The following is a 27,024-nucleotide window of genomic DNA, read 5'->3' as shown; positions in this document are numbered from 1 at the left end:
CATAAATATTTTCTATGAGTTCACAATTATTAAGCGTGTATGTCATGCATCAGACATGTTTTCTATGAGAGGACACACAATATGCTCAAACTTAAATTATATAATTAAATTCAAATGCATCTAAGGATTGTTTTGTACAATATTAGATTACCTATAAAAATAAAATTCTCATATTATTGGTATTGGATATGATACGATATTTTTCACAATAAAAAGATACTGCCTGATATGCCGATCAGAAAACCGAGATAGCAATCAAATTGCTCATCTAGCACCTGCACACCATTCACCTTTTGGATGGGTTATTATCGACTTTATTTCCACCTACCTCCCATCGATTATGCGATATATATGTAGCTCTCATCCACTATGGGCTATACAAGCGATATAAATAAAGAAACACACATGGTATGTAGTTGTCTCTAGTGTGATCGGGACCATGGTTGTACTCAAGACATTCCCCTCGCTTTGTGTTGCTATAATTGTGTTGCTGGGAAATACCAAATACATACTGTACCACACAAAACCACTATCACAAATACATTAGATTTGGGAAGCATAGGGAAAAGCTCAGCTCGTCATTGCCATATTAATGGAGGTGCATCTAATATGCATCATTACTCTATATGATATATGTTATGTACCCGAGCAAAGAGACAGAGTGATGGACTATACATTCTAGAACCAATAGAGTCCCATGTTCTAGCTATTCGTTGATGAGGCTTTCAGCCATTTGTACTTACACGAAGAACAATTATTAATTTTTTTGACAAATAGTCATGATTTTTTTGTTGGAACCTGCCAAAAATAGCAATACATACGTGCGTGTTCAATAATCCTATAGCTACGGACTGGTGGGTTACGGAGAACTCTACGGACATACGTGTGATCAATTGATTGGCTGATCGTTTGTTGGTTTGCTGAAAAACCGAGCCACGTTTCTGTTTTCTCCCTGCTGCTATGAGTCCATAAGCAATTTTTGTAAAACCTGTCCGTACGTGTAGCATTGCCGGTGCGTGTTATCTACCACAATTTTAGCAAGAATTTGTTTCCCTGGTTTTGAACTAACTTCTCTCAGCCCACACTCCACTACTTCGATCGGTCTGCAATTCTCCATGCATTGAATGAAATTCTACATACATTGTTCCCTGTAGATCGAGCCGTTTATTCCATCTAAATCCGGCCAGCCGCAGTTGAATAGTCTCGAGTTACCGGTTCATCCATGATCACTGTCCAGGCCGGTCTTCCTCACGCAGCAACACAACTTCAGTTACACGTTTCAATGGAGGAGAAGCATGCATGACTGCACGAGCTGTGCACAGCCACCTTCGGCGGCGGAGAGCCCGTCACATGCACATCAATACATTCCATCACTCTCGTCGCCAGAGAGCCGCTACCACTGCCAAGTGCCAGCGCCGCGCTGATGCTGCATGTGCGACCATGTACACCTTCTTGTCTTCGCCTTAGCTCCTCGAGTTGTCTGCGTCTCTTTCAACTCTTCACCAATTTTCATCATGCGGTTTTGACATTAATCTCGTGGACGTCTTGCATAGTACTTGTCCATCTTTGTATCCATGCCCAACATACGACAATACACAATGATAATACGTACGGAGTAGCTAGCTACCGCATGCGATGCATGACCAAGACGTATTTGAGATGGCCATCTGGTGATGTACTTGCTACGGGCGGCCAATCTAGAGTGATATACCTTTCAACTTTTCAAGCTGGCCATTTCTGAGTGAGTGTGACGATAACACGGGAGCCAGCTCAGAAATTTTGTTGTCATCATGGGCTTGGGAGACCTTAAGCTTGTGGCCATTTTGTGCCCTACTTGTCGATTCTACGTCCATACCTAGCATACGACAATGTACAATCATGGAAGAATATGAGAACGTCTGCAGGCCGTATTAAGGACATCGCAAAAGTCGACAAGTCGTCTACTTTTAGGCTTTAAGTCCCAGACATGTGCATCGATTCGTAACGAACGAGACATGCCATGTCAACAAACACTATTAACTTGATAGCACAGATGTTAATATCCCCAAGGATCGAGCAACAAAAATCATGTGTGAGAGATTATGTAGCAATCGGGTTGCACATGCTATACAGAATATATGTTAGCGACACATCACATGCATGCCGGAAACACGTATTTAAGCAGCAGGAGTGCCTATGCTCATGCTACCTATCCATCAACATTACTTACCACAAGCACTTGCATTCGTCTCTGCTCAAGGCAAAACAGCAGACAAGTTCAGCCATGCAAGGCCCTAGCACCATGTCCTTCAGGCAAGCGTTCCTCGAGAACCTCCTTGTAAGTCTCCAGCTCCAGCAGGAGCACACGAGCAAACATCATTCGTCATCACTCGGTGCCGCCATGAGCCTTCATGAGAGGAAGCTCGCTGTCAAGTCCTCTGCCGATGTCGCCATGGCGGCTGCCCGTGGCGCCGGCGCGAGGTGGACAAGAGCCATCTTGGCTCCGGCGCCCAGTGCGTGCAAGGTGCAGAGATGTAGGAGGATCGTGATCAGGTGCCGCGGCCGGAAGAGGAGCTTACCGAGATCAGCTCGTGCTCGCGACGGCGGCACTAGTAGTGGGGGTGAGGTTGCGAGGAGGCTGGTGAGGAGAAGGACTATGGCGCTGAGGGAGGTGATACCGGGAGGCCGGGACGCCGCCGTCGACGAGGCCACCCTGCTACGCGAGGCCATGGACTACGTCGTCCACCTGCGCGCTCAGGTCGACGTCCTCCGCCAGGTGTCGGAAGCCGTGCAAAGATTCGGCTCGAGTATCCTGCAGGTGCGTAACAAACTGACTATCGATCGAAATAATTTCGTTTCCCTGTACTATGTACAGTTCTGCTGGTTCTGCCTAGGTGTCTTACTAATTACTTGCTTCAATAACTGTCTTGCAGTGATTCGTGGTCTCCTTGCGTACTCAAGAAAAGGGAAATAAAATTAGTTAGTGATTCAGTGTCATCAGACGGTGGTGCCCTGGTGGGTGTCACGGCCTTTGGCAAAGAAAAACATGGTCTTCATGCAGGAATAGATGCATGAATGATGAACAGGCGCACACACACCTTGGCTACTGGTGAAGAACATGTCAGGATTTAGTCCGGCTCTTCGGAATGTTCTGGTCAGTGTGAGGACTTGTAGCTACCTAGTAGATGTTGTATCTGAACTTCTGAAGGGAACTACGGAAGGGAATACATGACACTACTCTTGTAGATCAGCCGTGACGACTGAACTGGATTTATGTACCGCAACACCTAGTTTAATCCGTGGAGGTGACTCGTTGGGAGAAGAAACAAACAAGAGAGATTAAAATGTTGCTTAAATCATGCGTGCTTGTGTAGTTTAATCTCAAGACCTGTTAATGCATTTTTTTTTGGAAATATCTGCATAATTTCTTACTACTTGCGTCAGACTTAGAGAGATGCCCACCATTGTTCATAGTTAAGCTATCAACATGACAATAGTCAATTGATAAATGTTTTATTATTACGATATTTTCTGTGTAAATTTTATTGCCAGATTAATTTATCATTTTCCAGCTTCCTTAACAATTTCCCTAGCAAGCAGATGTTCATCAATCTCAGTTTGGAACTCCAAATATCCAAGGGAACTAGGTCTGCAAATAGTTTCCCAGTTAATTAAATAATATTCTCTAGCGCACAAATCTTCTTGTCATTGCGGTATTTTCCTAAACAAGTCAAAAGTATCGCAAACACCGAGAAACTTAACATTTAACTAGCTATGGTCAACAAGGAAAAGATTGAGAGGAGATAAAAAAAATAAGTCAAAGGAAATGCCCAAGGAGAAAAAAGTTCACTATAGTTGGAGATGACACGGCCTTGTCCACCATAGATTCTCTCTCTCTCCCTCTCTCTCTCTCTCTCCATTTAGTGCAACATAGACTACCAAACTAAATTGTACTATTGTCGCCCCAAATGGTAGAGTTGGTCTTTTTTTCTGTGTTGGAAACAATTTATGTTTATTCCATCCATTCATTGAACGCTATCCTATATTCAATATAAATGCAACAATTACGTAGTCAGCTTTTGTAGAGGACACGCAATACGCTCAAATTTTATTTTATATTAAAATTTAAATGTATTGGAGGTTAATTTAACACATTCTTAGATCATATAAAATTAAAATATCATAATATTGTTACATTGTGACATACAAAAAAATGGATTAGAAATCCCAATCTGAAAACCGTGAGAGCAAGCAAATAGCTCATCTATAGTGACGCACCTATCCACCATTTGCCTTGTCATTGAGGCACTCTAGAAATTTCCTCTCTTTTATTTTGTTATATTTGTGTTGCAGGGAAATAAAAACACATGTTGCACCACGCATACACATTATCACATATGCGTTAGATATGGGAGACATTTGGAAAATCTCAGGTTGTACCTCAAGACACCGTAGTTTGTGATATTTTTTGATAAAGAGAATATATTAATATCAAAAAGATATCAATTACATCCAGCATCTGCAACAACGCACCACCCTAATGGCACTAAGGAAGCACACAACCAAAAAAAAGGAAAATAAAACTAAGAAACAAAAGTTCCGCTACAGTATCTCGGGCCTAACAACAGCAATACATCCACCGCCAAGACAACACCTGAAATACAGACTCTCCAAAAACGACGCCTCCAAGAAGGGAACAGTGCTCAAACACCATCGTCGCCCGATCAACGATCTTAGGTTTTCACCCTGAAGATAGTCCCCGCTCTCAAAACAATGCCTCCAACAAGGTCATTGGCAGACACAACCAGTTAAGGCCAGACCTTGGGTTTTCACCCTGAAAGGTAGGACTCTGAACTTCACCTATGTTGTCGCCCCCACTTTCATACCGTTGTTGTGAAGCCCGGAACACCAAGCAAGTCCCTCAACAGCGCGGATACTTGAACCTCCCTTAGCTAGTCCTCCCCTCCGGCCTTCATGAACTTCTCTTCTCCCGACTTTTATCATGGATCCATAGTCACTTGATGTCAGCACAGAAAAAGAGCTGCGCGCTGCTCCCTCCAGAACAAATCGTTCGGAATAAAAGCATGGGTGCGCATGATCGAATACCACCGATCCAGAAAACTCCAGGCAAAAAGAACTATTACATTCGCCGACGGAGGCTTCCGGAACTCAACACTCCGGCCAGATCACGAGTCCAGGCCTCCGGTAGGTCTTCCTCTTGACGCAAGAGAGACCCTAGGACCACCGCCTTTATTCAGGTCGGACCCCCACGCCGACGACCATCCCGGGCTGGCCACTCCAACCCTCCACCGGCGACACCGTCACCGGCTTCCATGCTTCTCCATCTCGCCGCCGGAACGCGGTGATAGATCGATAGATCCACCACCACCAACCGCAGGTCGACCCTCTCCGGCGAAGAAGAGGGCCACCTCCACCGTCGTACCCAAGGTTGCTGCCCCGGGCGACCTCGTGTCGCGGGTGAAGCCCGAGATCGCCTCCACTCACCGACTAGAGGCGGGGGGAAATTGGCGCAGGCCATGTGCCTGGCCGGCGCCCACCACCAGTCCCTGCCGGAGTGCTGCGGAGAGCCGACGGGAGGAGGGAAACCGCAGCGCAGGCCACCGCCCATCCCATCCGCGCCGGCTGGTCCACCAGGGGAGAGCCGACGGGAGAAGGGGGCGCAGCGCAGGCCGCCGCCGCCCATCCCATCCGCGCCTCTCGGTCCGCCATGCATCGAGGAGGGGAGATCCGGCCGCCGTCCACCACGCATCGATGAGGAAGGGCCCCCGCCGCCGCCACGCCCCGTGGGTCTTTGCCCCGGCGGCGCTACCAGCGGCGGCGGTTAGGGCTGGGAGGCTGGGGTGCGGGAGGTGGCTCGTAGTTTGTGATATACGCTGAAGTAGTGACAAACAGAATATTCTAGAACCAACATGCATTGTCCCCTTTTGTTGCCTTCCAATAATGATCCTTTCAGCCATTGGTACTTACAAGAACCACAAGGGCCAACTATTTTTTTTCGATGAATGCAAGGATTAAATAGTTCCGAGACCATGAGAAATAGCAAAACCATACATGTAGTATCTACCGTAATTTAGCAAACATATGTTTGATATCTCCCTAGTTTCATGATTTGCCATCATATATATATGCATGTTATAGGATTTTTGGGATCAGCAAATCGCTCGATGGTGATGTAAGAACGTAAGATAGAAAGAATGGGGAGTTAGTGCTTTGGTTTTCCCTATAGACCATTACAATACTCTAAAGTAAGTTAGTCAACCAATTTCGGGATAATTCTTAATACAAACCCTAGAAAGAAAGGGTCACTTTCTTGTCTAGATGTAACCTACCTATGTCTACCACTTCAATCAGTAAAATTCCACTGCTGAATAGCCTGACTTTTAAGAGGAATGATTGAAGAGCTCTAGGGAAGGTCTGGATAGCCGGCCACTAGAAAGCACCCATTGAACAGGAAGATATGGGAAGACTGGTTCTTCTATAATGAAGGAAAAAAACTGCTGTATTTCCTTAGATGCAAATGTTTACTGATCTGGTTTTCCTTAGTTTATAGCGAGGGGATGACCACCAGGGTAGTATTTCTAGATGTTCTATATATGGGCTTATTATTATCGATCCAAAGCAAGAGTTTATTATTGGAGGAATACTGATTGGAAAAATATTGTTGCCATATACAATTGGAAAGGAAAAAAATGTCAAGATTTCGTCGGTTAATCCGCACCAACTAGTACTACCTGGAGCGATCCGCAAATCTTCATGCATCTTTGAAATAATCTCCATGCACTCTCCCTACATATAGCTTCAATTGTGAAGTGGTCTTTTGGGCTCAACTTCTTTGCCTGGCCTCGTTTCCCCAACTTATCTTTGGAGGCCTAAGAGAATAAAAATTAATTAATTAATATATATATGTACATATAGAATTCCATTAATGCCTAGTGATCGTATACCTCGCCATGACCGGAGCCGTCGGCTTCTCCATCACCGCAGCCGCGGTCTTCTCCATCATCGGAGCCGTCGGCTTCTCCATTACCGGAGCCGCGGTCTTCTCCATCACCAGAGTCGCGCTCTTCTCGATCGGCTTCTGGACCATCGCGGATTATGTCCTCGAATAGGTCTTCCTGTTCCAAGTCTCGATGGATTTTGAATGAATCCATTGTTTCTGCAAAAAATTAAATCGATAAGTACATGTTCTAACCCTAACCAAACCATAACCCTAATCAAACACTAACCAAACCCTAACCCAAACCCTAACTCAAGGAGGGGGCGGCAGCGTGGAGCAGAGAGAAGAGGGTGCGTCAGGTAGAGGATCTCGAAAATGCTCACGTGTTTGTGAGAGGGAGAGGGTGGCGGCGACGCGTGTTTGCGAGAGGTAGAGGGTGTCGGCGACGGGTGTTTGCGAGAGGGAGCAGGTGTCGGCGACGGGTGTTTGTGAGAGGGAGAAGGTGTCGGTCGTTTGCGAGAGGGAGAGGGTGTCGGTGATGGGTTTTTGCAGGGGGGAGGGTGTCGGCGTCGGTTGTTTGCGAGAGGGAGAGGGTATCGGCGTCGGTTGTTTACGAGAGGGAGAGGGGTGTCGGCGATGGGTGTTTGCAAGAGGGAGAGGGCCGGTGTCGGCGTCGGGTATATTTATCTTATTGGAATTGAAAATTCAACTAAATTACTAACTAAATTAAACTAACTAAATACATACATATACTAAATTACTAACTACTAACTAAATTAACTAACTAACTAAATACATACATAAACTAATTAACTAACTAAATACATACATATACTAACTAACTAAATACATAAATATACTAATTAACTAAACTAACTAACTAAATACATATACTAATTAACTTAATACATACATGTACTAACTAACTAAATACATAGATATACTAATTAACTAAACTAACTAACTAATTACATATACTAATTAATAATTAAAAAACTAAAAAAAGACCAAAACTAGACCGGCCGGCGGCTGCTCGATCCAGGCCGGCGGCTACCTGAGCGGCGCGGCGGTCGAGGCGTCGTCTCCAGGCACGGCGGAGCTCGAGGCGCGGCGGCGGCGGAGCTCGAGGCGCGGCGCGCGCAGAGGAGGCAGGCGTGGCGAGGAGGCAGGTGCGGCTGCGGTGGCGTTGCCGGAGCTCGAGGCGAGGCAGAGGAGAGGCTCGAGGCGCGGCGGCATCGGCGGCGGCGGTGCAATCCGGCAGCCTGGCGGCGTCACAAATTAGGTTTGGCCTCCGGTCGTCGCGGGTCGTGGCTCGGCCCGTGACGCGCAGAGCTTTTATAGCATGCCCCCTTTTGTCGCGGGTCGTGCCACGGCCCGCGACAAAAGGCCCCCACTTTTGTCGCGGGTGGTGGCACGACCCGCGACAAAAGGGGGGTCTTTTGTCGCGGGTCGAGACACCACCCGTGACAAAAGGGGGTGGGGCTGATCCGTGGGAACTGCATCCAACGGCTCCGGCCGTTTGATTCCAACGGCCTGGAGCCGTTGGACACGGATCAGTCTCCTTTTCCCTCAGTCCCTTTTCTGTTTATCTATTTTAAATTAATATAAAACCTATTATTTTAATAAATTTTGAATGGTAACTCAAATAGAAATGTTTTACATATGAAAATTGATCAGAAAAATCCAATGAACATGAATATGACATCTATATACCTATTTGAATCTCGCATCATATCAAACGTTGATAGTCGTGTATGTTTCACCCCTAATGATATGCGGAGTGACACCGACTAAGGTTTCCCCGCTCCGTTTAACTTTGATCCGTTTCTGTTTCTTTTCTACTGCGCACCGCCGGCCTGCCACACGTGTCGCTTCCCGTGCCACGTGTCGCCGCCTCTTGCGCATGCCTCGCCCCGCCGCTGCCGGCGTGCGACGTGTGTAGCCGTGGCTTACACGTGCCATGACCCGCCTGCGATGTGTGTAGCCATGGCTTACACGTGCCATGCCCCGCGTGCGCTATATAGAGCGCCGCGTGCGCGCGCAGCCACACGTCGCCACCGCCTCCGCTCATTCATCTCCGGGATGCCGCCACGTCGTCGAGGGTCGTCCGGTTTCCGTGGCGTTCGAGTGCGTCCGAGCGGTAGGTTCTACGCCGAGATACGCGCCGGTGGCTTCCGCCTCACCCTCGGCACGTACAACACGCCGGAGCTGGCGGCGCGTGCTTACGACGCGGCGGTGTGGCGATTTCGGCGGCCACAGCGCGACATGAACTTCCCGGATGTTGAATCGCTAGAGGAGGCGGAGTTCCTCGCGCCAGCGCCGTGCCTCGTCGACGACGAGGACCATCTTCGGCACCGCCAGGTGCAGCGCAGGATCTCCACCGCCGAGCACGACGAGAAGTTGATGCGCCAGTGGAGGGCGCAGTTCCCCAACGACGTCGACAACACCGACGCGTTCTTCGCTGACCTCAGGGCACAACGCAGGTCCAACAGGCGCCACTGTCGGGTCGTCGCCGAGTTCGAGCTCGAGAACCCGAATACAACTTGGGCCGAAAACGACCCTCGGTGGGATGACATTTGGACGGAGACAACCTCCGACGACGAGTAGAGACTAGAGTAGTCATTATCTATTTTATTGTAATTTCAATAAAGTCGTTGTCGGTTGTTTTAGTTTAAATTCAGTTTATAAAGTCGTTGTCGATTGTTTTACTTCAATAAAGTGGTTGTTACGAAATTTTATTACGATCGAACTGGAATTAAAGTACAGAGCTCAACTGAAAATTAAGATACATGGCCAGATTCGAATGTTGGAGCCATTCAGTCAGAGTCGTGCCTAGCCCTATAAACGTCGCCACTGTAGTCATCATAGTCGCCGATGTCATCGTCGCTAGCATCGGGGTCGCGGTTGTCGAACCTCGGCAGGTGAGCACGCGTGGGCTGGGATTGAGGGTAGCGCAGGCGGGGGCCACGGTAGGCCATGACGCTCTGGAGAGTCTGGCCGCGCCACCACAAACGACGGCCGGCCTCGTTGAAGTTCGAAGGAGGCGGGCCATCCTCCTCGTACGTGGCAACCGCCCTCTCACGCCGATTGATGAAGAAGTTGTCCCAAGTCGGGCTATAGTCGGGATGCCACTGGGGATTCCTCCGCTGCTCTGGTGTGAGCTCGAATTAGTAGTGGTTCGTGATGGCCATCTCGCGTTCCACACCTAGAGGGATAGGAGGGACCGGTACGTCTCCGACGCTCAGCAACCAACCGGTCGGGACGCGGTAGCCCGGCGAGCAGGGGTAGTTCGAGGCGCAAAGTGCCTCCGCCTCTCGGGGTGTTAGAGATACGATGGAAGCCATGGGAGAGGGTGATGAGGTTTGCAGATATGAGCCTAGATGTGATATGTAAATGGAGACCAAGCCTACATATATATAGTGAAAAAATGGCGGGAAGACGGAGGCGGGAGCGGTGGAAAGCGCGGGAAGAAAAGAGGCGGGCAACCATTAGTCCCGGCTGGTGGATGCAACCGGGACTAAAGCTATCGGCAGGATGAGGATGTGTTGGTAACCTTTAGTCACGGTTGGTGGGTGCAACTGGGACTAAAGCTGTCGGCAGGATGAGGACGCGTGGGTGGACGCACTGCTCAATGAGATAAAGCATGTAGCGCACGACACCCTGTCGAAGGAACAAGAAAAAGTAGAAGCGGCGCCTTGCCTATAAAAGGAGCATCGATGCGCCTTGGCAAGCAGATCAACAAGCCAACCTAGCAGGTAGGGAGAGTTTCATCCCCATGGATGGAGGAAAGGGTTGGGAAATCTCCCGTGGTGCAGCTTCTCGAAGATGTCGTTGGTGCACACGCCCTACGGCATCTTCAGAAGTTGCTCCCCGGAAAAATTTCTCTGCAAGCCCGTGAAAGACTCCATCTCCTCTAACAGTGTTGGGGAAAGGGTTCTCATTATTACATAAATGTAGAGATTGTCTTGGGAACTATATATGAAGAATACATTATTACATCGCCTTCTACTGCTGTGATCTTCTACAAAGTATCCATGGAGAATCTTCATCATTTAGCAAGATGCTTGGGTCAATTTTCACCGTGAAGGGCGGAATTTCTTTAAACTTATTATAATCTTCTGACATGTCTGTCTTGTCATCCACTCCCACGATGTTTCTTTTCCCCGAAAGAACTATGTGGCGCTTTGGCTCCTCGGTTGATGTATTCTTTTGTTGATTTCTTTTTCTCGATTTGCTAGACATGTCCTTCACGTAGAAAACTTGAGCCACCTAGTTGGCTAGGACGAATGGCTCGTCCATGTACGCAAGATTGTTGGGATCCACTATTGTCATACCGTACTTATCGTCTACATGTACACCTTGAGCTTCACCCATTTGCACCGAAACAAAGGGACCTTAAAAGTGGGTCCATAGTCAAGTTCCCATATCTCCTCTATGTATCCATAATATGTGGTGGTCTACCCATTCTCATATTTTGCATCGAAGCGGGCACCACTATTTTGGTTGGTGCTCTTTTTATCTTGGTTGATCGTGTGAAATGTATTCCCATTGATCTCGTACCCTTGGAATGTACATATGTTTGAAGATGGTAACCTGGCCAACAAGTACAGCTGCTCTACAACAGTTGGGTCACTAATGAGATGTCTTTGCAACTAACTGCCGAAGGTATTCATGTGTTGACGTGTAATCAAGGACTCGGGCTGGCCCGGGTTTATTTCTCGTAAAACATTCTTGTGTTTCTCGATGTACGGAGCCACCAAGCTGGAATTGTATAGAATTGTGTAGTGTGCTTGATTGAAAAAAATCTTGTCCCTGCACACCGTTGCTTTCCTTCCTAGTGTGCCTTTTCCAGTCAGCCTCCCCTCATACCAAGATTCAGGAACACCAATCGTCTTAAGATCAGGAAGAAAGTCAACACAAAACTCAATGACCTCCTCAGTTCCGTATCCCTTTGAGATACTTCCTTCCGGCCTAGCTCGGTTATGAACATATTTCTTTAAGACGCCCATGAACCTCTCGAAGGGGAACATATTATGTAGAAATACAGGACCGAGAATTCTAATCTCTTCAACTAGGTGAACGAGGAGGTGCGTCATAATATCTAAGAAGGATGGTGGGAACAACAACTCGAAGCTGACAAGACATTCGACCACATCTTCCTGTAATCCTGACAAAGTTTCTGGATCCATTACCTTCTGAGAAATTGCGTTGAGGAATGCACATATCTTCACAATGGCTAGTCGAACATTTTCTGGTAGAAGTCCCCTCGATGCAACCGGAAGCAATTGTGTCATAAGCACGTGGCAGTCATGGGACTTTAGGTTCTGGAATTTTTCTCCTTCATATTTACTATTCCCTTTATATTCGACGAGAAACCAGACGGAACCTTGATACTGAATAGGGCTTCAAATAAGATCTCCTTCTCTTCTTTGGTAAGAGCGTAGCTGGCAGGCCCTTTAAACTGCCCTGGATGATTGTCGTTTCATCCTTTATGACGTTCCTGGTCCTCCCGTGCTTCTGTTGTATCTTTTGTCTTCCCATACACGCCCAGAAAACCTAGAATATTCACACAAAGATTCTTGGTCAGGTGCATCACATCGATTGCAGAGCGGACTTCCTGGACTTTCCAATATTCTAGCTCCCAAAAAATAGATTTCTTCTTCCACATGGGCGCGTGTCCGTCAGCGTCTTTCGGAACAGGTCGACTGCCTGGACCCTTTCCAAAGATAACATTTAAATCCTTGACCATGTCAAATATATCAGCACCACTACAGGGGCCAGGCTTCGGATGGTTGTCTTCCTCGCCAGCGAAATGCTTGCCTTTTTTCCTTAAGGGATGCTTGCGTGGAAGGAAACGACGATTGTACAGGTACACAACTTTTCTGCTTTTTCCCAAATATTTACTTTCAGTCTCATCTAAACAGTGTGTGCATGCATTGTATCATTTGTTCGTCTGTCCTGAAATGTTATTAAGAGCAGGCCAATCATTGATGGTTACGAATAGCAACGCTCGTAGGTCAAATTCTTGCTCGGTGTGCTCATCCCACACACGTACACCTGGTTTGGCCCACAACTCCAAAATTTCATCAACTAATGGCCTTAGGTACACATCAATGTCTTTGCCGGGTTGCTTTGGGCCTTGGATAAGCACTGGCATCATAATGAACTTCCGCTTCATGCACAACCATAGAGGAAGGTTATAGATACATAGAGTCACGGGCCAGGTGATGTGACTGCAGCTCTGCTCCCCAAAAGGATTCATGCCATCTGTACTTAGACCAAACCATAAGTTCCTTGCCTCACCTGCAAAATCCGGGAACTCTCTCCCGATGTTTCTCCACTGCCGACCATCAGCGGGGTACCTCAACATCGCGTCTTTCTTACGTTCTTCCATGTGCCATCGCAACAACTTGGCATGCTCTTTGTTTCTGAACAAACGTTTCAACCGTGGTATTATGGGAGCATACCACATCACCTTCGCAGGAACCCTCTTCCTGGGTGGCTCGCCCTCAATATCACCAGGGTCATCTTTTCTGATCTTATACCGCAATGCACCGCATATCGGGCATTTATTCAAATTCTTGTACTTCTCACCGCGGTAGAGGATACAGTCATTAATGCATGCATGTATCTTCTGCACATCTAATCCTAGAGGGCAGACAAGCTTCTTTGTTTCATACGTACTGACGGGCAATTCGTTATTTCTTGGAAACAGCTTCTTTGCTTCATACGTACTGGCGGGCAATTCGTTATTTCTTGGAAACAACTTCTTTAATATTATCATCAATTTTTCAAATCCCAAGTCAGTCACACCGACATCTGCCTTCCATTTCAGCAATTTCAATATGCTACCCAGCTTTCTCTGCCCATCTTGACAACCTGGGTACAAAAATTTGTGGTGGTCCTCTAACATCTTGTCAAACTGCAACCTCTCCTTATCCGTGCCACAGTCTCTTCTTGCATCAGAAATAGCCCGACGAAGATCATCATCAACAGGATCATCTAGTGCATGTTCTTCAACCCCTTCTCCTTCTTCATTGTCTTCCATTGCGGTATCATCGCATTCAAAGAACATAGATCGGTACTGGTCATCGTTATCTTCTTCTTTATCGCTATCTTCCATCATAACCCCTTCTTCTCTGTGCTTCGTCCAAACATTATAACTGGACATGAATCCAAACCGAAGCAGGTGGCTCTTAATGTCTCTTGAGCAAGAGTAATCCTTCTCGTTCTTACATTTCATACATGGACAACACATAAAACATTGCTTTGACTTGTTGGCCTCGGCCACAAGCAGGAAAGAATTCACGCCCTCTCTGAAAGCGGGAGCACATCGGTTACCGTACATCCATGGATGACTCATCTGCATCATAAGTACAATTATGTATCAGATGCAATCACCTTGCTAAAATTAGTATTGTGTGAATTATGTATACGAGAAAATAGTTGCTAACCTTTTAGGATCAAAATGAGAAGAAATCTTATCAAATAAAATCAAGTGACATCCTCACAAACATTTCATGAAACACCTCTTGTGCACATGAAGAAAAAAAGAGGTAGCATAACCCCACCTTTCACCACCAAGAAAAAAAAATGAAGGGAGGTGGGGGGGGAGGGGCTGGCTGTGTGTATATATAGGCATGGCCCTTTTGTCGCGGGAATAAATACACATATGCTACCACCCAAGCTGTCCGCTTAGTGGAGAATATTAGACTGATAACACATGAGTGATATTGTGCTATGTACAAGTTGCAAAAATGTTTACTTCTGACAAAACAAAAAATTCACCCGGGATACTGATTAGAGCTAAAGATCAATCCCTCAACAATATGGGTGACAGTAGGAGGCGCCAAACCTCAGACCCCTTTTGTCACGGGATACAACCCGCGACAAAAGGGCGCGACAAAAGGCCCGACCCGTCCCAAAGGGTTTCGAGCAACGTGGCCACGCCATTTGTTGTGAATGCAGTTATGCCCACGACAAAAAAGCTCCCACGAAAATCATATTTTCCTCTAGTGTAGTACTACCTCCGTCCCAAGGAATAAGGCGCACGCGTATTCCAAGACGAACTTTGACCATAAAAATTGAGCAACAAAATCTTGGTTATATTATATGTAATTAGTATCATTGGATTCGTATTGAAAAACACTTTCTAATGATGTTAATTTTATTCAAACAATATTTATATATTTAAAGTAATACTTAGTCAAACGAAAAGCACGTAAAACGAGGACGCTTTATTCCTTGAAACGGAGGTAGTACTTGAGAGTCCGCTAGAATAAAGGGGCCAGTAAGGGCCAGTAAGCATGCAGGTCAACACATCCACATCCACCTCCTTGCCAGGTGCTAGAGCCGGGCTGACGCTGCATGTTCGGCCACGTGCATTGTCTTCACGTCGCCTTGCTCCTGGAGCTTTCAACTTTTCTAGCCATATTGTTCCTGTGTGACCATGACACAGTAATTAGTTCATCATCATGTGCTTGAGACATTAGGCCATCTTCAGTGGCGCGACGCAAACGGACGCTGAGCGACTATTTGCGTCCGCGCTTACCGGAAATGTGTTTGGCACCACCTCCAGCGGTGCGACGCAAAGTGACCGGGCCGTCCGCGGAGACGCAAACCTGGCCCAGATATGTGTCAGGTTTGCGTCTCCGCGGACGCTCCGCGGTCGCGCCTAGCGTCCGTTCGCTTCCCCACGGGCCCTCATGGCAGCGACCCAGGTTCGATCGGCCTCGAATTCACAATGAAGAACGGTGTGGCAACCGCGCCGATCAACCGCCGCAATGGAGCGCCGAACCACCGCGGAAGAGCAACCGCTGGCCTCTTCGTTATCCCCGCACATTATAACCCCTGCGTCTACGGTAATTCAAGTTCAACCGCCTCCTTCTTCTTCTTCTTCTTCTTCTTCCCAACACCGGCATGCCATGAGCGACTACACGCTGCCGTCCGACTCGGAGAGCAAGGGCAAGTCGCCCAGATTTTTGCATTGGTGGGAATCCCCTGCGACGCCAAGCGATCCGGGCTCCACGCCCAACGACCCTGCCTCCACGCCGAGTGAGGAGGAGGAGGACGGAGGCGGCAATGCCAGCGAAGGCCAGGAGGAGGACGGAGGCGGAGCTGGCAGCGACGCCGAGGACGAGGAGGAGGGGCAGGAGGAGGAGGAGGAGGAGGAGGAGGACTCCGACACCAAGTTCGCCCGGTTGGAGGCGCAGGAGGCGGCGAATGACAAGGCGGCGGCAAGGAAGAAGTCCAGGGCCCAGGCAAGGGCGCTGGCGCGGGCGGCGCATCGTCGTCCGTTCACCGACGACGACGACGAAGACGCCATTTCTTCCAGTTTCAACTCCTCGACGGGCGCGTCGTCCTTCAGTTCCGACGAGGAGGTGACAAGCAAGAGGCGCAGGAGTTTGAACGACGAGGCAGGGGCTTCTAACAAGAAGGCCAAAAATTAGTTTTAGTTTATATGTTTTTAAATTTGTTCTTCTTTGTATGTTAAATATGTTTGAATCTATTCGATTGAAGTATACGGTTAATTGTTTAGGCTATAATCTATTTGATTGGAGCGACATCATTGAGTACTACTTTTTCGCGTTTAAACTTTGCTCATTCAACAAAAATGAAAAGAAGTAACACCAAAAAACACTTGCATGTCCAAAATCCGTCGGACCGCTGGAGGTAGCCCCAGACGCAAACGGACATTTTGCCCCTCGCAGTCATTTTGTCGTCCGCCAGGCGACGCAAACGGACGCCAGCGGACAATTTGGACGTCCGAAATGCGTCGCGCCGCTGAAGATGCCCTTAAGCGTGGACATCTTGCGTCGTACTTGTCCATCTTTGTATCCATAGGCAGCATACGACAATACGTAGCTAGCTAGCGCATGCGATGTACGACGACGATGTGTTTGAGACGGTCAGCTGCCAGCTGGGTACTTGTGGTGTAACACGCGTTTCTATATATGTGCTCTCTAACTAGTTCCCTTTCAACTTTTCAAGCCATTTCAGTGTGATGATGATGAGTGATGACACGAACGGGATCCGGAACCAGCTGCCCAGCTCACTGTAACTACGTTATCATCATCCACTGTACGTACTTGTGGATATCTTATACCGTACTTGGCGATTCTACGTCCATACCTAGCATACGACAGTGTATAATCATGGAAGAATATGAGCACGCCTGCAATGCAAGCCGTATTAAGGCGGTCGAAATGTCAAGGAGGCTTTAATGCTTTAAATTTCCGACAGATCGATACATTGTAGAGAAGAGGAGAATCACATGCATGTCGGCGCTATAAATCGTGATCATGTCTACAAATGTCAATATCGATCAACAACGACATGCAACAAAAATCATGCATGTGCGACAGAATATGTAACCCTCCATTCATTATTATAAGATGTTTGTGTTTTGATGTGGACTATATATAGATAGAAATTATTGAACCTACACACTAAACGCATCTAAATACAAGCATTTTCATATAAAAATAAAATATCTTATAATAATATACTCCCTCTGTTGTTAAATGCAAGGCGTCTAAGGATTTTTCATATACTCCTCTGTTCTTAAATATCTTATAATAATATTTAGGTAATAATATTTACATCTACAGTGTTAAATTGACACATTATGAAAATATACTTTATGGTGAATCTATTGATACTGATTTATTATTGTAAATTTTCACATTTTTATGTATAAATTTGGCCAAATTAAAAAAATGTTGACTTTTAGGTAATACTTAGACGCCTTACATTTTGGGACGGAGGGAGTAATAATAGTGAAGTAGTCATCTTTATATTGCAGTTGGTCGTAGGTCGTACAACGCGTTTGGTGAAGGAGATTCGAAGCATCTGAACCGTTCAATCTAATTTAATAGCCTCTGCTTCGTCCGATCTATTTGACAGCAAGTCAAATCTCACGGGAGGAAAATCATGGTATCATCAATTGCTATCAATCAATTAATTAGGAAAGATGTATTTCCTCCCTAAACAATCTCATAACCATATCAAGTTCTCACGGTAATTATGATGTCAATAAATCAGGGCACGGATTGTATCAAGCACTCTGCCCTCACGGTAATGACAGCAGATCCCTCTCCCTAATTCTCCTCTCGCCTCCTGCCGAATCAGCACCGCGGCGACGGGACATAGCAGAACCGCGGTGGGTGAGCTGCAGCATGCACGCGTGGAAGGAGGACGGCGCTGCACGAGGACCGGCCGGAGAGCTCGGCCTCTCCTAGGGTGCACCTGACGGAGAGCTCAGCCTCTGGCCAGAAGGCTGGCGTGGCACCCTCCGGTGGCTAGGGGCGGAGCTGCGCTGGGAGGACGGACCCGGCGACCCCGTGTCCGAGATTGTGGCGCGGTCGCCCTCCAGAAGTTCGAGGTCCTTATCCTCCACCATCCCCCGTCAACTGTGAGCCCCGTTTCTTCTTCTGTAACTGTGTTTCTTCTTCATATTTGGGCGTTGATTTGGCCGTTGCAACAGGGCTGGATCTGGTGGCATTGTGCAATGACATGACAGGTTCTCCGAATTTTGACGTTGTCTGAACGTGCAAATAGTTACGGACTAACACAACCTTTAGAAGACAAAGGTGAATTAAAAGGCAGTGCCATATGCAGCTTCATACATGCGTCCTGAATTTCCGATTGAACTCCGCAAACAAAAGATAGGAATTAAGAGGTTTTGTGTACTGAAGGTTATTTTGACTTCAATTTCAGTATCTATAAGCTTACACATATTTGTGACTGAGCTGATTTTACCCCTATAAGGAAAAATATATGCTAAAAATGTACGATTGTTCTCCTAAACCATATCTGGTAGTGAGCTATTATTAATTCTGCAATTATGCATTTAAGGTAAAATAATAATATTCTTACTAACAATTTGATTCATATTATTATCTATTTCCATCAGTATGCAATTTATTGTATCTACAAATATGTATTTCCTCTCTGAATTTACTGGAGTTCAGCTACGCATGGTCTGCCAGTTGCATATTCTACTTCACAAGGTCAGTAAAGAACAACATGGTTTATTCCATCTAATGCTTTTTTTTTTGCAACTCACACATGTATTTTCATAAAAACCTTAATGCACAACTGTTCGCTTAGTTCCTACTTCTTTAGCTAAAGGAAAAAATGATGCATTTGCTCGTGTTAATGCTAATAGAGATAAAGTTTAATGAAGGGATTCTTCTGTTGTTCCTAACATGGGTGAGGCGTCATTGGCATATGCTAGCAGCTACAGTGTTAAAGTTATTTTTCCAGCAATCAGAAATCTGTTAACGAATGTCATACATCTATTTACCCTACATCTATCTATCTGTTTTTTAAAAGTGATTATTATGTAGTAATACTTCATGATGAGCAAATCACTCTTTGATGTGCATTTATACACCTCTGAATTGTTCATTACCTTTGTAGTTCCCACGGATAATCTTGGGTGAGCTTAGTAAAGTATTAAAAAGGTGGATCATGAGAACATCAGATTGAAAGGGATCGTAGTTTCTCATCCATCTACCCATTTCTATATATTTTAGAGTAGCAGAAGTGCACTTGCCAACAATGTATAAATATTTTCAGGTCTGTATGGAACACGAGGATCAGGTTTGTTGGTTTATACCATTTATCTTCCCTATATTTTTCATTTACATGGCACATGCTTATAGGTTTTCTTATTGAATTATCATCTTCTAACACCGACTCATGTGAGGCCATCGATTAACCTATGCTATACATATGCAGATGATTACATGTACCACATATCCAGCGAGACAAGGTCCATCACTCCTCTTCCGTTTGCGCCGAGCGCTTGCGGGCCTACCGTGAGCCTCCTCCATTGAGTGCCAGAATCTACGACAAGAAAGATGCTGGTCTATATAGTCCAATCCGAGAAGCACACGAAAAAACTTACAATTATTCCAAGGTAAATTTGTAAATCTTAATTTTTATTGTGCAGCTCTGCAAATGGATATTTTAATCATTCATTAACCGAGAAAACTCCTCCATATATTGAGTAATTAGTGCTGTGAAAAGCATACCAGATTAATGGTGCCATGATAAAAAAATGTTCCAGTCCTCGTACATAAAACAAACTAGATGGCCTATCTTCTAAACTCAGTGGTCAACACAAGTGAAGACATCTATATAGAGAAAAAAATTCGGAAGATCTTCTGATTCCCATGATGAAAGCTAAAATAGTGCGACGTCAGCAGGAAGAGAGCTTGAGCTGGACTGCATGCTTAGTTAATACTTATGGATGGACAGTACCTCGCAGTGCAGTATTTATTTGGATGAACCAAATCGGTTTTTCTTCGGCCACAAGATGTATATTTTGTTCCATTACTGAATGAGCATATGGTTAGGTATCCCTAGAAAATGAAGATTTATTCGCATTAGAATGAGCTTTTGACAATTATATAGGCAATCAGATGTAGTCTGAATCTGATAGAACAGAAGTACCGAGAAATGAGTGTTCCAAGTTTATTTTTTCTCTCACACGGGAATTCTCAGTCTGGGCGTTTGTAGTGTCGCCTCTAGATTCCACTAATTTGCATGTCCTATTTGTTTGTCCAAGACACCAAACAATGTTTTCTAAGAAGACATACGATTTTAATGTCCACATTGTGAGCGCTAAGCTGTAAATCTTTAGTATGAACAATGCTATTATTTTCAATCCTGAGTTGAGTTGTGCCAGTTCATAACTGAAAAAATAATACAACAATGATTGAGGAATTAAGAAGCTGAAAAAAATTGCGCAATGAACAAAGTCATGTGAAGTACTTACTGAATGAATCCTCTAAGTCATGGTATGATTATATCTTTCCATAAATCCTCTCCGATAGCGAGTTTGTTTATTTGTTTAATAAATATTTGCCTCTTCTAAATAAGACGAGTGAACGAATTGATAAGATATTCCGCAAAAGGAAATGAGAGGAAAATAAAATCTCCTTTTGGAAATTTTAAACCTTGCGAAAAAGATATATAAAATTGCTGGATACTATATGGGAGTGAAAAACACCACATTATTGTTGTCGAGAGTGAGATGTTGGTAGGCTGGTGACTAGAAAATACATTGGTGAAAAAGCTAAAGCCAAATGGTTGTCTTGAAAGAAGGGTGAAAGATGTGACCTTGTACCTTTTGTGATTTACATGTAAAGAAAAAAAAAGACGAGAATCCGTGTCAACTAGTCATGGTAAGGTGGCATTTAAAAAAAAAGGAGATTTACCCAGCCTTTGAATCAAGTAGATGCATACAGCCTTGATTTATTTCACAAAGAGTGACAAATCCTTAAAACAATCATACAAGCTGAAGCCGCCAAACAACGTGAAAAAACACCACCAACTATGATAACGATCAAGGATATCGCTGGCTCATCCGCAAACTCCATAGATAGCGCCTCATGTGCAATGCTCCAGCAGTCGACTCCATCATCTTGTGCCTACCCGTCTCCAGGATGAAGACCGAAGCGAGGACCCTCGCCAAGCATATCCTCGACGCAACCACGATGCCAGATAGCTCCACCGTCATGCGCTCATCCACCAACATGCATCCTACGCCGAACCCTTGCGCCATGCCTCCGAGACTCACTGTAGTTGATGCGGTAAATGTCATGCCGCTCCACCCTTTGACTCTGCTCCAAAAACGATGCTCCCATGAGGGAGAACAACGTTGAGCGTCATCATAGTGTAATCCAGGAGACCTAGATCTGAGGTTTCCTCGGAGCAACCCAAGCGAAGAGAAGATAGTTGTGATGATGATGCAAAAACGCCTCCATCATCCACCATGACTGAACTCAACTCGGTTTTCACAAGCAACTGCGCCTCCCTTTCCTTGCCACCGGCAATCGGCGGACTTGAACGGGCCAGACTCGGCTGAAGCGAGCAAGACCACGTCCCCACCAGGGCCGGCCGCCACCTCCAAGGAAGGCGGTGAAGGCCAATGGCCACCGTCAAAGAGGCCTCTATCCATGGCACCGGGCCGAGCCACTATCCCCAGGTAAATCATACCGTGGTTTCGTGGTGGGACCGAGCAGCGTGAGGGAAAGCCCTGCCATGCACCGCCGTTGGTCTCACACACTTCGCCCGGTGGTGTCGTCCAACGGTGGTGGGTGGCGGACGCTGCAGAGGATCAGGGCCCGAGGAGGAGCTAGGGTTTTTCACGCCGCTGCCTCAAAGAAGACGGGACAGTCAGGCGGCACATGTTATGCTAAATATGTGTAAGACTGTTAGTGCTGGTGACACCACATGCATGGTGCCCTAGACTCATACTTAAGGAGCAGGAGCGCTACTGTTTTAGCTACATAACCATAAACCATCAAATATTGCCGCAACTTCACAAGCAAGTACACCTTGTCATTGCTCAACCAAAAGTGAACTCAGAACATGCAAGGCCCACGCGGTAACGCCAACACCAGCACCAAGTCCTTCAAGCAAGCCTTCCTCAAGAACCTCCTCCTGAACCTCCATGCACTGACGGGCACAAGTGCATCATCCTTCGACGCCATAAGCCTCCTCGAGAAGAAGCGCGCCGTGAAGTCCTCCGCCGACGTTGCCATGGCGGCCGCACGTGACGACTCTGGCGACGCCGGCGCTGCAAGGTGGCCCAAGGCTATCTTGGCCCGGGCATCAAGGGCGTGCAAGATGCGGAGGTGCAGGACGATCGTGATCAGGTGCCGCGGCCTGAAGAGGAGCTTGACGAGAAGCCGCGCTGCCGCCGCCTCCAGCAGCGACGGTGGTGATGCTGCGAGGAGGCTGGTGAGGAGGACGACCATGGCGCTGCGGGAGATGATACCGGGAGGCCGGGACGCCGCCGTCGACGAGGCCACGCTGCTACGCGAGGCCATGGACTACGTCGTGCATCTGCGCGCTCAGGTCGACGTGCTCCGTCAGGTCTCGGAGGCCGTGCAAAGATCCAGCTTCATTGCTCGGCAGGTACGTGACAAACAGACTATATTGGTTGCTTTCATTATGTTCACCGGCGATCTTCTTTATCTTACTAGTTACTTACTTAATTGGCGTGCAGTGACTCATGCATGGTCTCACTGTGAACAAAAAAAGAAGCAGAATTAAGTATGAGAGTGGTGTGTTTTACTGGCTATTCTTCCCGACTTTGCCAAAGGAAAAAAACAAGGCCTCCGTGCGGGCATATATATGTGTGCATGATGATCAGCCACACACCTTGGCTTAGTGGTGAAGAATATATCAAGATTTTGGCTCGTTCTTCTGAGAGGTCCTATGAGTGTGATGGGTCGTCAGCGGAGTAGCTAGATGCTGTATGGGAAGGGAAGGGAAAAGAGGAATATGGGTACCTCGAATTATGTATTAAATCTTCAGTTTCACCTGTGCTGAGGTGACTCATTGGAAGAAAAACCCCAACTAAGAGTGAAATGTTGTTTGAACCATGCATGCCCACTTTAATTCCAAGATCTATTGGTGCATTATTCACAAAGTCCACAGAATTTCTCACTACTTGAATACAGACTTCCAGATGCCGACCATTGTTCATAGGTAAGCTATCATTAATTAACATGGAAAATAGTGTTACTACCACAAACGAATCCTAGAGATAAATGACCCAAAACAATGAACTGATTTATTGCTAATACAATATCTGGCGTGTTGTCTTATGTAAGTGCAGTAACTGTTAACAGCTGTGTGTGGAGAACAGCTACCAAATCAACGATATACTCCCATCGCTCACAATTACCCTGCGTTCTTCTTGGTTTACTCAAAGTCAAACTTTACAAATTTTGATTACAAATATAGGAAAAAATATTAATATCTAAAATATAAAATTAGTACCATTAGAATCATTCTGAAACTTTTTTATATTATGTAAATATGTAAGTATAGATATTGATATTTTTTCTATATCTTTGATCAAACTTTAGAAACTTTGGCTTTAACGAGAACCAAAACGCGGGATAAATACAAAGGAGGGAGTACAAAAGATTTTACGAAAGACTATGCCTATAAAATTATTGTACAACCATTCACATGCATATTATCAGCGGCGGACTTACCGTCTGGGCACCCAGGGCACGTGCCCGGGCTCGTCGCCTCCGCGTACATGTAATTCGGCAAGTTCGTGAGACAGGCGTATGCAGGGCAAATCCTATACACCGACCAGGTCGGTGTGTACGCTGTGCCGCACACCCCTGGTCGGGTATAGGGCCCGGCCCATTTCGGCCTTTTTCTTCTTTTTTCGTTTTTTGTTTATTTTTTCTCTTTCGTTTTTGTTTTTGTTTCTTTTTCCTGTTTTTTGTTTCTTTTTTATTTTCATTTTTTTTGCAAATTTCTAAAATGTTCAAATTTAAAAAATGTTCAATTCTAAAAACTGTTCAAACTTTAAAATTGTTCAAAATAAAAAATGTTTAAATTTGAAAAATGTTCAAATCTAAAAATTGTTTAAAGTTAAAAAATTGTTCACATTCGAAAAATGTTCATCTTTGAAAAATGTTCATATTCTAAAAATGTTCAAATTTAAAATATGTTCATGTTCGTAAAAAAATTAAATTTTAAAGAAAATTCAAAAAAATGTTCAAATTTAAAAAATGTTTAATTTCTGAATTTTTCAAAAAATATATTTTTTGAAAACAATATTTTTTTAAAAAAATCATAAAAATTACAACATTCGGATTTCAAAACAAACGGATTTTAAAAATATTTCTGCTTTTTTAAAAACGAAAATATATAAACAGAAACGAAAAAGAGTAAGAAAATTACCTGATGGGCCGCGGCCCACTATACAACCGCCGGCACCCCATCCGCACCGACCCGATCGGTGTATAGCACCTCCCGTATGCAGTTGAAACGTCGAGAATCAGCTGATAAATAGGTGTATTAGTTTAACTGGGCCAGCTAGAGCATGTTCGGCTGTTCCTTAACACCATAACTTGACCCATTTTAATTCATACTCCATACTTGGGCCCCTGCCCACGTTCAAGAAAACAGGCGGAAGTGGCATCGATTAATCTGTTCATATTTTTCTCAAAAAAAAAAAGATTAATCTGTTCATATGTTCCATACTCAGTGTTAAAAAAAAAGTTCCATACTCTGTAATTGTTAAATATTTTCAGGCCATGAAAAATCGGAAAGGACAATTTTCCTAGGGCTAATTAGCATATTATTATTGGTACGCTCCATTGTCTCCAGTATGATTTTATTTCAATGCTTTTATCCAAATATGTGATATGTTTTGTTCTTGGTAGATCAAAGTGAAGGTTTTTTTTTTTGCTTGCTGTGTGCAAGGCTCTGAAAAATTGCTAGGTCCGCCACTGTGCATATAGTTAACTAGTTAAGTACGTCTATGTGGGGGTTCTTCATTGTCCCCGTGACCGTTTTTTACTTCAACAGTTAACATACAGGCCAGGTTATACAGTTCAAAAACTAACAGTAAAAAACAGCCACATTTCGTCCTTTGACCAACACAAAAATACTCCAGTCGATAGTGCTGCAAAGGCACATTCTATAACTAAAGGGTACAGTAATTCTTGAGATAGTAGTACTAGTAAGCATTTCATCCAACAAGGACAGAGCATTTCCAGCCGCGTCCTCCAAAGTGTCCCTCAAACCGCGCTGGATTGAGCGTTTGGGGGACGTGTTTTGTTCGTGCCGCGTTTGGGGGACGTCGCTCCCCAGCCGCGTCCCCTAAACGCCGCCCCCAAACATTAAAAATACTTCTTTTTTAACATAGAACCATTTATCAAATATAGCATATGAATAAAAATGTTTGCGAGGATTGTTTTCAAATTAAATTGCAACAAACAATAAAACAAGTAAAAAAATATAATAAATAGGGCTAGAAGCTAGATCAAGGTGCCACGGTATTTCCTTTGATCCTCCACAAATGCTCAACGAGATCAGCTTGAAGTTGTGCATGAACATTGCTGTCACGGATCTCTGTGTGCATGGCGAGAAAATCAGCAAAATCTGCAGGCAACTCATGATCAACCTCCGCAAGAGGGCCCTGACACTCATAGGAACCAACATGTGTCCTGACATGATTCTTGCGGTCATCCTCGATGATCATGTTGTGCATGATCACACAAGCCTGCATCACCTCCCACATTTGGTCGTGAGACCAGCTTAGAGCAGGGTACCGGACAATGGCAAATTGTGCTTGAAGCACACCAAATGCCCGCTCGACATCCTTCCTGCAAGCCTCCTGTCGCGTAGCAAAGTGAGAATTCTTCAGACCCGATGGATTCGATATTGTTTTGACAAAAGTGGCCCATTTTGGATATATACCATCGACTAGATAATAGCCTTTGGTATATTGGTGGCCATTGATCTAATAGTTGCATGGTGGAGCATGCCCTTCCAGTAGTCCGCTGAACACCGGAGACTGCTGCAACACGTTAATGTCATTGTGTGATCCCGCCATGCTAAAGAAAGAATGCCAAATCCACAGGTCATAATCTGCCACAGCTTCAAGCACCACACTGCAATATCCATGACGCCCTTTGTATATACCTTATCAAGCAAACGGGCAGTTCTTCCATGCCCAGTGCATGCAATCGATGCTTCCAAGCATTCCAGGAAATTCTCTGGCAGCATTTTGTGCCATGATCCTTGCAGTCTCTTCCTCAGTTGGCCCTCTCAAATAGTATTTGCCAAACTTTCCCACCACAGCTGGGCAAAACTTGTACATGCACTCAATGGCAGTAGACTCACTCATGCGAAGGTAGTCGTCCTGTGTATCGGCAGGTGCTCTGTATGCAAGCATCCTCATGGCGGCGGTGCACTTCTGAATCGACGAGAACCCGACAACGCCTACAGCGTCGAGCTTGAGCTTGAAGTAGGGGTCGAACTCTCGAACGCCGTGGAGGATATTCATGAACAGGCCCTTGCTCATCCTGTACCGGCGCCGAAAATTGTCTTCATGTGTTGCACCGTCGGCGAAGTAGTCGTTGTGCAGCATGGTATGCCCCTCCATCCTCTGTCGGGGCTTCGACTTCCTTCTTCCCCGCCTTGATCCTCCGCGGCGTGGCCTCTTCCTCTTCTCCGCCTCAGCGTCAACCAAATCCTGGAGGGACGCGATGATCAGCAAATGCTCCCGCAGGTCGTCGTCGAAGGCTTGCTCG

The 27,024-nt window shown here is 45.7% G+C and overlaps 2 protein-coding genes across 2 annotated transcripts; both read left to right on the top strand.

Moving 5' to 3' along the window:
* The first annotated feature begins 2,123 nt into the window (after positions 1-2,123).
* LOC127313677 (transcription factor IBH1-like 1) lies at positions 2,124-3,392 on the top strand. Its single transcript, XM_051344154.2, has 2 exons — positions 2,124-2,797; positions 2,913-3,392. Exons 1-2 carry the CDS (start codon positions 2,264-2,266, stop codon positions 2,913-2,915), a joined length of 537 nt encoding a protein of 178 aa, XP_051200114.1. The 5' UTR covers positions 2,124-2,263; the 3' UTR covers positions 2,916-3,392.
* An 18,929-nt stretch (positions 3,393-22,321) lies between these two features.
* Positions 22,322-25,435, top strand: LOC127315000 (transcription factor IBH1-like 1). Its single transcript, XM_051345543.1, has 2 exons — positions 22,322-22,870; positions 25,295-25,435. Exons 1-2 carry the CDS (start codon positions 22,322-22,324, stop codon positions 25,433-25,435), a joined length of 690 nt encoding a protein of 229 aa, XP_051201503.1.
* The last annotated feature ends 1,589 nt before the right edge of the window (positions 25,436-27,024 follow it).

This window comes from Lolium perenne, chromosome 7 (assembly GCF_019359855.2).
Source record: "Lolium perenne isolate Kyuss_39 chromosome 7, Kyuss_2.0, whole genome shotgun sequence".
Lineage (NCBI taxonomy): Eukaryota > Viridiplantae > Streptophyta > Magnoliopsida > Poales > Poaceae > Lolium > Lolium perenne.
The sequence above is the reverse complement of the archived record's forward strand: the minus strand, read 5'-3'. Positions and strand labels throughout refer to the sequence as shown.